The 12085-nt window shown below is 39.7% G+C and overlaps 1 protein-coding gene across 1 annotated transcript in view; it reads right to left on the bottom strand.

Moving 5' to 3' along the window:
* Positions 1 to 12085, bottom strand: part of LOC126473664 (serine-rich adhesin for platelets-like) — a 186887-nt gene that overhangs the window by 139128 nt on the left and 35674 nt on the right. The window contains exon 4 of the mRNA XM_050100896.1: positions 5994 to 6521. Within this exon, the coding sequence (XP_049956853.1) occupies positions 5994 to 6521 (528 nt within the window). The remainder of the gene's footprint in view (positions 1 to 5993; positions 6522 to 12085) is intronic.

Raw genomic sequence — 12085 nt, 5'->3', positions numbered from 1 at the left:
GCATTCATAATCTTTTGTCCTACTCATAATAGATTCACCAAAAGTCAAAGTCAGCATTTAATATGTGGTGCTCCACTTTCTTCCATTTTTCAAGCAATGTTCTTTCATCCATCTTTTTCAAAAGTAAAAATTTGCAAAGCACTCTAAAACACACAATCTTTTTGACCAGCAACAACAAACTAAATATTCAAATCAGCTGAAAATGGAAACCTGTACCAAGACCATGCGTAAAAAAAATTGAAACTTTGAAGTATAAAGCCTGCAAAATTAAAAAATTCCTATTACCTTTTGATCACACCGCATATAAGGAATAGGAATGGACCCGGAATTGAACCCCACAGGGCTTCATTATTTCTCCCTCATCACTAACATTTTCCACCTTTCAAAACTTTATTTGATGTTAAGTACAATTCAAACCAGATGTGTGTAAAACCATTAATTCTACATAACCTGAGATTTTCTAAGAGAGCATGACCTACCCAATAAGACACCTTGGAAAGATTACAAAATTACAAACTGGCTGTATTTTATTATTTAAGGCTTGTAATATTTGGTGAGTGAACGTATAAGTAACATTCTCAGCTGAGCAACCTTCTGGATTCCAAACTGTGATATACTACTTGAACTGTTTCTACTTAAATGAGAGACTTCTCTTCAGTGCATCAATTTTTTGAATATTTTGGAAAAATCTGGCAGTAACGAAACTGGACGATGATTATTTAACTTTTTCTTGTCACATTTCTTATTATGAGGTTTAACATATTTTGATCTGTGTGGAAAAATTCCCCGTGTCAATAGTGGATTATGTATATCACTAAGAACATTAGTTATTAAGTAGAACAATTAAGTTAGAACAAATTTTCAGAATTCTGTTCAAATGCCATTAACACCATATGAACTAGAATTTTATAAATATATTAATTTCAGAAAAGGATTTTGATGCCGCTTCTAGATGCTTAAAGTTTTGTGGAATATTTTTAATACATTCCCAAGTGACAATTTGGTCTGGGGAAAAAACTGTTCATAGTGCAAGTTTGGTTCTTTTATGGCTTTAAGTTGGCCTCACTGGGATGAGCCCTGATCAGCTGTTTTGTTTATAACCTCAAAAATATATTTCAAGATGGTGAGTCTGCTTGAAACATCTACATTAGTTGAACAACGTTCTGTTATTCGTTTTTTACTTGCTGAAGGCGAGAAACCAATAAATATATACTGTAGAATGTCTAAAGTTTATGGTGAAGGTTGTATGAATTGTGCAAATTTTTACAAGTGGGTAGAGCAGTTCAAAAATTGTTGCAACTCAATGACTGACAAACACCGTTCTGGCCAACCAGTTGCAGTTTCAACTCCCTCGCTTGAAAATCGAATTGATGACATTATTCATGCCGACCCCTGTGTGACTGTGGAAATGATAGTAGATAAGGTTCAAATTAGTATTGGTACAGTTCACAAGATTATTTGCAACAAACTGAAGTACCGCAAAATGTGCAAGATGGGTCCCAAAGGAGTTGACGTGACTACACATGGAAACAAGGTTGAGAGTGTGCACAGAACAAAAGGAACATTATGAAAGAGAAGGTGAGCACTTTCTCTACAAAATTTTAACTTGTGATGAAACTTGTATTCACTTCTATGAGCAAGAATCAAAAAGACAAAGCATTGAGTGGAAGGACCCCAACTCACCTGTCAAGAAAAAATTCAAAACCCAAGCATCAGCAGAAAAAGTCATGTTGACGGTGCTTTGGGATTGTGAAGGTCAAGTTTTCTGTGATTATCTTGAAGAGCAGTGTACAATGAACAGCCAATACTATTCGGATTTGCTTTTAAACAAGGTGGAGCCATCTATGAGAGAGAGAGACATCGTCAATCTCAGAGGAGAGGTGTGATTCTCCAGTAGGACAATGCACGAACTCACATTGCTCAACTATCCTGTGAAATCATCAACAAAATGGACTGGGAAGTACCACCTCATCCCCATTTCAGTCCTTATTTAGCACCTAGTGATTTCCATTTGTTTGGCACACTGAAGGAGGCATTACGTGGGAAGAGGTTCCAGGATGTTGAAGACGTGAAAAAGTTTGTGGGAAATTGGTTCAAATATTAAGATAAAGAGTTCTTTGCAGCTGGAATAAAAGAGCTCATAGCCTGTTGGAACAAGTGCATAAATGTTCAATGGAATTATGTTGAAAAGTAGAAGAAGTATCGTTTTCTAAAAATAAATGCTTTTTTTCTCCAGACCAATTTGTCTCTTTAATTATTGAATGACCCTCATAAATTATCAATCACAACATTTTCATTTAATTTGTTATGGTATATTGTAGACCAGCTGTCTGTCCTGACTCCTGTTTGATCACATCTCATGGAGTTTTACTCTTATTATCTGCATTATTAATTTCTGTCAAGACATGCATACTTTAGGACATTTTAATGACTTTCCGTAAAGTAACAGGTGTAAAAGAAAGTGTAGGGCTATAAATACAGAGATGGTGAATGAAAAGTGTTTGGCCGTCAAGAGAACAATGCGTGATGCTTCAATGACTACCTTAGCAGAATACTGTCAAATGACATTTCACAAAATCCAAGAAATTCTGGTTGTTGTAAAGGCTGCTAGTGGCACCAAAGTTAGTGTCCAGTTCCTATCAAATGAGACAGTAAATTAAATTGAGGGTAGCAATCTAAAAGCTCATGTGCTTAACTCCATTTTCAAGTGTTTCTTTACAACAGAAAACACAGGAGAATTGCCCCAATTTAATCCTCGTACCACTGAAAGGATGAATGAAATAAGTATTAGTGTCAGCAGTGTTGAGAAACAACTCTGGGCCTCGATGGAGTCCCTGTCATATTCTATATTGAATTTGCAGCCGAGTTAGCCCTTCTTCTCACTATAATCTATCATAGATCCTTCAAATAAAAAACTGTGCCCAGTTCTTGAAAAAGGCACAGGGCACACTCATCTTTAGGAAGGGTAGTAGAAGTGATCCACAAAACTATTGTCCAATATCGTTGACATCAATTTGTTGTAGAATCTTTGAACATATTCCGAGATTAAACATAATGAGATATCTTGAACAGAATGATTTCCTCAATGCCAACCAGCATGGTTTTAGAAAACATCAATTATGTAAAACCCAATTCGCACTTTTCACATGACATATTGAAAGCTCTGCATCAAGAAAACCATGAAAATGCAGTATTTCTTGACTCCGTACACCATCTATGCTTATTTTCAAAACTACGATCATATAGGATATCAAGTGAAATTTGTGACTGATTTGAGGACTTTTTGGTAGGGAGGACACAGCATGTTATCTTCAATGGAGAATCATTGTCAGATGTAGAAGTAACTTTGGGTGTGCACCAGCTGTTCATGTTGTATATTAATGATCTCACAGACATTAATAATATAATCAGGCTTTTTGCAGATGATTCAGTTATCTATAATGAAGTACTGAGAGAAGCTGCATAAATATTCAGTCTGATCTTGATTATGTTTCAACTTGCCCCCAAGTGTTCAGAAATGTAAAATTTTGCACTTCACAAAATGAAAAAATGTAGTATCCTATGACTATAATATCAATGAGTCACTGATGGAATCGGCCAACTCGTACAAATACCTGGGTGTAACACTTTGTAGAGATATGTAATGGAATGATCACATAGGGTCAGTCGTGGGTAAAGCAGGTGCTAGACTTTGGTTGATTGGTGGAATACTGGGGGAGTGCAGTCAGTCTACAAAACTATTGTCCAATATCGTTGACATCAATTTGTTGTAGAATCTTTGAACATATTCCGAGATTAAACATAATGAGATATCTTGAACAGAATGATTTCCTCAATGCCAACCAGCATGGTTTTAGAAAACATCAATTATGTAAAACCCAATTCGCACTTTTCACATGACATATTGAAAGCTCTGCATCAAGAAAACCATGAAAATGCAGTATTTCTTGACTCCGTACACCATCTATGCTTATTTTCAAAACTACGATCATATAGGATATCAAGTGAAATTTGTGACTGATTTGAGGACTTTTTGGTAGGGAGGACACAGCATGTTATCTTCAATGGAGAATCATTGTCAGATGTAGAAGTAACTTTGGGTGTGCACCAGCTGTTCATGTTGTATATTAATGATCTCACAGACATTAATAATATAATCAGGCTTTTTGCAGATGATTCAGTTATCTATAATGAAGTACTGAGAGAAGCTGCATAAATATTCAGTCTGATCTTGATTATGTTTCAACTTGCCCCCAAGTGTTCAGAAATGTAAAATTTTGCACTTCACAAAATGAAAAAATGTAGTATCCTATGACTATAATATCAATGAGTCACTGATGGAATCGGCCAACTCGTACAAATACCTGGGTGTAACACTTTGTAGAGATATGTAATGGAATGATCACATAGGGTCAGTCGTGGGTAAAGCAGGTGCTAGACTTTGGTTGATTGGTGGAATACTGGGGGAGTGCAGTCAGTCTACAAAAGAAATTGCTTAAAAATCAGTCGTGTGACCCACCCTAGAATATTGCTCTAATGTGTGGTACCCGTACTAGATAGGACTGACAGGGGATATTGAACTTATATGCAGGAGGGCAGTACGAATGGGTACAGGTTTGTTTACTCCATGGGAGAGTGTCACAGAGATACTGAAGGAACTGAAATGGCAAACTCTTGTAGCCAGACATAAACTATCCCGAGAAAGTCTATTAACAAAGTTTCAAGAACCAGCTTGTAAGGATTATTCTATGGACATACTACAGCCGCCTAGGTATCTCTCTCACAGGAATCATGAGGATAAGATTAGAGTAACAGAGGCATTCAAACAATTATTCTTCCCACACTCCTTATGTGAATGGCACAGTAAGAAAACCTAATAACTTGTACAATGGGATGTACCCTCTGCCATGAACCTCATAGTGGTTTGCAAAGTATAGATGTAGTACAGTATTTTCTGTAGTTTGCAAGTAAGATTGGTTCTTCAGTTATTGTGGCAAATATATAAATTTCTCTCTTCCTCTTAAAGGAGATTTTAATTCCCTTAGTTCTCCACGGATAACTTATTTTTTAATGGAACTTCTGGCTAATTTAATAGGAAATTAACTTTCAAATATTGACACAAATATGGAAGAAAGTGAACTGACATTAACATCTCTTTCTGTATATACCTTATTCCACACATCCTGTTTCAACTTTTTCTTAGAACACAGTATCCTGTTCTCATTAATAAGCCTGACTCCTCTATATGAAGCTGCCTCAGGAGTGTAAGATCTGTTGTTTATTTCCATTAATTCCGCATCATGATCCGACAGTCCATTAACAACAGGGTACACACTAACTGTTTCAACATGAGCAATGTGCATAAAATTTTTATTGGTTGGGACCATACTATCTTACTTCACATGAGTTGCAAATGTAACCACTGAAATGAGATTGAAAGAGGCAAATAATGATTCCAGTTCATTTTTCTTACTGTATCTTAAGAAATTTATATTGAAATCTCCACAAACTATTAACTGTTTCTTCTTGTCTGACAGGTAGCTCAATGATGCATCTAGTTTTCTCATAAACAGCTGAAAGTTTCCTAGAGGGCATCTGTAGACTGTTACAATTACCAGAGAAGTATTCTGCACAACTCACAAGCACATGCTATAGGTTCTGATCTACACAAAAACTGTTTGTTTCAATGTTTTTAACTTGGTGTCCAACTTTTATGTATGTTGCAACTCCTCCTTTTTCCATGTTAACTCTACATTAAAATTATACTAGTCTATAATTGCTGATATTTAACGTCTCCATCTGTGTGGTTACATGTTGTTAATAGATTGTTAATTTTGTGTTAATTGCAACAAGCTTAGCTTCTAATGTTAGAGTCAATAATATAGAACATTGAGCATACAAGTTTGAACAGTTTAGTTATTTTGTTATTTGGTTTGTTAGTAACACTGCAGACTATTGAAAACTCAACATAAAATAGTTAATCTTTAAATGACCTTTAATAGCAGTAGTAGTAGTAGTAGTAGTTGTTGTTGTTGATGGGGGTGGCGGCAGTGGTGGCGGTGGTGGTGGTGATGCTGCTGCTCCTCCTTCTTCTGCTGCTTCTTCTTCTTGTTCTTTTGTTGGTAGTGTTGTTGTTGTTGTTGGTAGTGTTGTTGTTGTTGTTGTTAGTGTTGTTGTTGTTGTTGTCGTCGTCGTCTCTGCTGCTGTGGCTGCTGCTGCTGCTGATGACGACGATGATGATGACGACGATGACACTGCCAACGTTGGCTCTGCATCCACATTAGATACCACAGCTGTAGTCACTACTGTTGTAAGCATCCCCAGTTCTGTCTCTGTAGTACTTGTTACACTGAAAACTGCTTGTGTTTCTCGAGACAAACTTCCGTGTATCATTACAACACTTGTATTTCCACTTTTCTGGAGAGGAACATGTGGAGGCTTCTCCACAATTTCAGGACTCTGTCCATCAGTTGTAGATGTGGGGCTACCTGAATTATTACTCAGGTAAACTGTTGTCTTCCCTGAAGTAATAGAACATTTTATTAAAATATGTCTTTCTATGTTTTTTTTTATTTACTCACCAGTGTTTACAATGTTGCAAGTGAAAATTTACAATGCTTAGAAGTGGGATTAGTAACTGAACTTTTATTATAGACTTACAAGAAGGCTGATAGGCATGCAACTAGCAATATGGGCCTAGGCACGAGAGCTCGATACTGTAGTGTGGGCTACTGCCAGCAATACACTAGGCATCGCCACCCATGTGCCATCTTGTACCCAGCTAGTTACTGGAACAAGGGACACTTCAGCATATGGTGTATGTGACACTTGCAACAGCAGCGACAGCAGCAGCAGCAGCAGCAGCAGCAGAGCAGCAATGCCACAACAAACCCTCTTTGCTGCACATAAATACTGGCCATCCAGCTGGGTCGATCATTCATCAAAGTGGAGAGTCGTCGAGTTGTCAACCGCATAGTGCCAATTTCTGCTGTGAGGTCACTGCCACTGTATTGCCATCCCAACTGGACCTCCTGTCAGAGGGTTTGGTCACTGCCAGATGGGTCAAGGATAGAACTGAGGCCGACGTAGTCACCGAGCCACTGGGGCATTCGCCACAGCCAGTCACATTCAGCTAGCTGCTGGTCCGAGATTCTCTCCCTCGACATCTAAGCCTGTCTCACACCATGGGCGGGTGGGTCTCTCCTGCCTAGCAATCTGTGTGCCATTTTCAGCTCCCACATCAGCTTGGCTTAGCTCAGGCACTGGTCGGGGGACGTAGACTGCCTGAGGTCTCACCACGCCTCGGCTGCCCTGAGCACAGCATGCCCATCAGGGTTTGTGGGTGTACATTCACATTCCAGTACCAGAAGATGTAGGTTTGAGCTTTTCATATTAACTGTTTGAGTAATAAAGGGATTGTACAAAATTTAAACAGCTTCTGGCTCAGCCCAAACCGCCATCCTCCAGTAGAACATATCCACACCCTCTAAAAGTAGTGTCAGAAATAATGGTGGAGACCACAGTATTGGTTCGACATTCCAATCATGAAAGAGCAATGATGGCAGAAGCAGTGAGGAAAAAACAAGTTCTGACTTCAAGTTTTGGTTTGGGCCTGTATGGTTATTTCTTTCTCCTTCCTTTGAACTTTGAGAAAATTGTTATTTTGTGTTTTGGTAGTAACAGATAGTAACCAAAATGGCATGATGTAGAAAGCAGGAAGCATTTCAACATCTGTGTGATCATGATGCTCAAATGTGACCTGATAATTTAGAATCACAGTGGAGTTCAAGAGTCTACAGAGGAAGAGAAGGGAACAGTCCTTTCCTAACTTGTACCTGCCTGACCTAGATACCAGTACAGCCTCATTGGTGACTCCTCCTCCAGGTAGATCAGGGGAAGATATTTTTATTTTTGTAGATTATGTACTGACAGTTGCAAAAATGGGAGAATGGAATGCAGGGTCAGTTCGAGAACATTTTTCCACACAAATGACTATTGATTTGCCACCCTTCCTCAACCCTCTTCCCTCATACACTTTCACCCACTTGAGTAGTCACCATTATTTGTGAAACATGCTGCATACAAATATTGCACTTGGGTGCCTCTGGCATCCCTGTCAGCTGGGCGCCCCCAAGTGGTGGCTTGTGTCACTTGGGACTTAAACTGGCTCTGATAGAATGACAAGCAGTAACTAACAAGGGAAACTGCTCATTGCACTCTCCTCAGAGTCAGTGGTAAGAGGGCCCAGTAGACAGCTTGTGAAGAACTGATCACAAATCAAGCATGAAAAAGGGAAGGAGTGCTGGACTGTGGAAAAAAAAAGCAAAATGGAAACAGTGAACGGAGCAAGGATAAGAAGTTCAATATAAAGCTGCATGTAAAAGCAATGGCATTGTGGTTAAGTGATTACAGTGTTCGACTACCAAGATGGCTATCCATGTTCAAACTGCTCTCTTGTGCCAATTTTTATTTTTCGCTGTTCGCATTATCTAATTTGTGTCTGTGTCAATGTGTAATGTCTGTTTGCGACAGCGAAGTGTAAGCATAGGGACCTATAATGACAGTATTCTGCACAACTACTCTATTAGCAGCTGAAACAAAGTGGCTCTCGAATGGATACTGCAAACGTTTCACGACAAGGGAATAAGTCAATAGAATCCTCCACCAGAAAACACATATGGTGTATTATACATGGCATTAGTGACAGAACATGGGTCATACAACAGGAATCTCTTATCGACACTGCTAATTTGTATGACTAGTAAGTGAGTGAGATATGCCTCCTTGCCCGGTATAGGTGTTCATATGAATGTGAACGGGATTACTTCCAAGGAAATGATGAAAACATAATATTTTGTCACATAAGCTGCAACAAATGAATGCAAGAGTTTCAAAACTACACAGTTCTCTGTGCTCTGTCAAAACCCTTGTTTTTAACATTTTTGTAGTTGCGTTCCACTTTGGAGGTCTTGACTCTTGAATTCCTTTGTTGTAACATAGTTCACACCCATTTATTTGTTGTTTTCATTTTTGTGAGATGTCTATGTGGTATCTCGCCCACTCTCACTATTCATCACATTTACTTGTGATGGTAACGTATTGTTACCGCATGGCTCATATTCTGTAACCAATGTATAGTATGACAACTGCCAAGACTACAGAAAGAGAACAAACATTTCAATTACCAGACAGACAAATCATAATGTTGTGAGAAAAATAAATGACATGAGGGAGTTTCAAACACAGCTCGCCCGCTTGGCAGTCCAACATAGTTACCATTTACTACAGCGCCATTGCTGCTTAAGGCTGCTCTTTATTGCACTTCTTGTTCTTGAACAGTTCACTGTTCCTATTTTGTTTTTTTCCCATAGTTCAGTACACCTTCTTCCTGTTTTCATGCTTGATCTGTGTTCAGTTTTTGACACACGTAACCACTGGACCATCTTAACCACTAAATCTGAGGGGTGTGTGTGATGGAGAGTTTCCCTTTTAAGTAGCAGCTTAATGGTACAGCAAAAGACAGGGAGAGTCTGTAGAAAGTATTGTTGATTAACTTAGGAAATTGAACATTAGTAGATACTATTCAGTTAATGGATGACGCAAATGCCAACATGGCCAATCTTGAAGAAACAAGCTGAAATTTCTTGCAAAGTATGAGTAGAATTCTCAAAAACCTTAACTTAAACTGTAACAGATAGCATTAACAAAGACAGATGCAGGTCCAAAACAAGGGAAAAGATGGTGGCCTTTGCCACACAAAAATTATGTTCTCTAATTTTCATCAACCTGATCGCATTCGGTAGAATCATGGGAAACCTCAGTGTGGGAGGCGTGAGAAAGTTGGACATTCAGAAAGAGAATATCTATGCAGATTTCCACAGGCACAATGAAGATAGCCATAGTGTAGAGCTCGCAGTGTGGCCTTAAACAAAAAATAGAATGATGCGGCCACTGTGTAGCTTTTCCAGCACACAACTGCTCGCAACTGTGCAGTCACCCAGACTTGAAATGCAATCCACAATATGCGGCTTGGATTGCACCACTTGTCCAAGTCGCTTACAGTCACAAGGCATGGGCCAATCTAGTTTCACCATGATTACATTCAATGATGACAGATTGTACGTACTAGATCACTTCACCAACAGGTTTACCGCTGCAAACGTCCGCCCCTGGTAGCCGAGTGGTCAGCACGACGGAATGTCATACCTAATGGCCCAGGTTCGATTCCCAGCTGGGTTGGAGATTCCCTCTGCTCAGGGACTGGGTGTTGTGTTGTCCTTATCATTTTATCCCCATCAACACACTAGTCACTGAAGTGGCATCAACTCTAAAGACTTGCACCAGGCGAATGGTCTGCCCGACGGGAGGCCCTAGCCACACAGCATTTACATTTTTTTTACTTTACTGCTCCAAACGATTCTCTTATTGCAACTTATGGAACCAACACTCTAACGTTTGACCTGGGCCTGCATGACATGTTCCAACAGCAGCTTTTGGTAGCAGTCAGCAGAGAACCTGTCTGGGTTTGGATACATGGAACCCTGAACACCACAGCAGTGGAGAATCCGTGACCGGCATCACGGGTGTCCTACCACAGTACACACAGCAGCTGTCAACAGATACCGACCCACAGGTGCAGGCATCAGATCTGGTTGCTGCTTGCGATAACCATCTATGACTTTTCTGTGGCTGCCATGCATTGGAATCAGAGTTATGGCAGGTCACACATTGTTATGAAAAAGTCAGAAGACAGATTATCAGCCTACATGCAGAGAATCACAGACAGCAAGCTAAAATTCTTTCAACCCCAGATGACCTCAGCCTACACACTCCACCACTCTCACATCAGTACAGTAAATTTTTCTCACAGTGTCCAAGCACTTTCCATGTGTGACTCCTCCTCCTCCTCCTCCTCCTCCTCCTCCTCCTCCTCCTCCCCCCCCCTCTACCCCCACTCCTCAGGGTGCTGCTGACACAGAACTGAACATACGATTAATACAATGTGCAGCCACTTGGTCCAGCACAAACGACGAAGACTGGCCCCAGGCAAACTTTATCCAGTTAAATCTACTATAGACAAATTACTGCAAGCTGTAATGATCAGACAGTCTGACAGCCCTTGGGCCTTGCCCATACATCTTTCCCCCCAAAAAGAATGGCATGTACTGATTATGTGGGAATTATCAGGCACTGAGCACTCTTACAGTTGCTAATAGCTACCCAATCCTGAACATTTCAGGCTTGACCCATACCTTAGCAGGTGCTACTGTGTTCAGTGTTATAGACTGTAGAAATGCTTACTTGCTAAACCCCATGGGCAAAGAGTACATACCCAAGGTATGGGTTGTCAACCCATTTGAACTTTATGAATTTCTGTTGATGCCCTATAGCCTGAAAAACGCAATGGAAATTTGGTAGCATTTCATACAAAATATTCTCTTTCTTCTATGCATATCTGGATGATATTGTCTATTCCCTTTCCTTGCATGAACATGAGGAACACCTCAAAATCATTTTTGGAGCAATGATATATTTTGGCAGCATTCATCAATGAAGACAAATGCCATCTGTGAAAATCTGGTATGACCTTTCTTCCCCATTCTATCAGCAATGACAGCATCTGACCAGCTAGGCTATACACAGAACTCATCTACCAGCTGCCTATGACCCCACAATCACTACACATTATGCCAATTTCTTGGTATAGTGTACTTTCACTGATCGTACTTACCCCGTTTGGCATTCAAGCTCCACTGATGAGTGCACTGTAGGAAGGTGTGTGTGGCAAAATAAATCTTATATGGATGCCAAAAAATTCAACAAATGTTTGATCAGTTTAAAGTCAGCCCATCTGATGCAAAATAAATAAATAAATAATTTGATAAAAGAACTTTTCAAATGATCTATGGAACATGTAACTAACAACGTTGGCACACCTGCTGCTGATTGCTCCCCTGTCAGTCACTACTGACACAAGCAATATGGTGACTGGAGCAGTGCTTCATCAGACTATAGCAGGAGTACAGCAACCATTGTGTATCTTCTTCTTCAGAAAAACTATCTGTGCCACAGCTCAAGTGGTCAG

This window comes from Schistocerca serialis, chromosome 4 (assembly GCF_023864345.2).
Source record: "Schistocerca serialis cubense isolate TAMUIC-IGC-003099 chromosome 4, iqSchSeri2.2, whole genome shotgun sequence".
Lineage (NCBI taxonomy): Eukaryota > Metazoa > Arthropoda > Insecta > Orthoptera > Acrididae > Schistocerca > Schistocerca serialis.
This window is presented reverse-complemented; position numbering and strand designations above follow the sequence as displayed.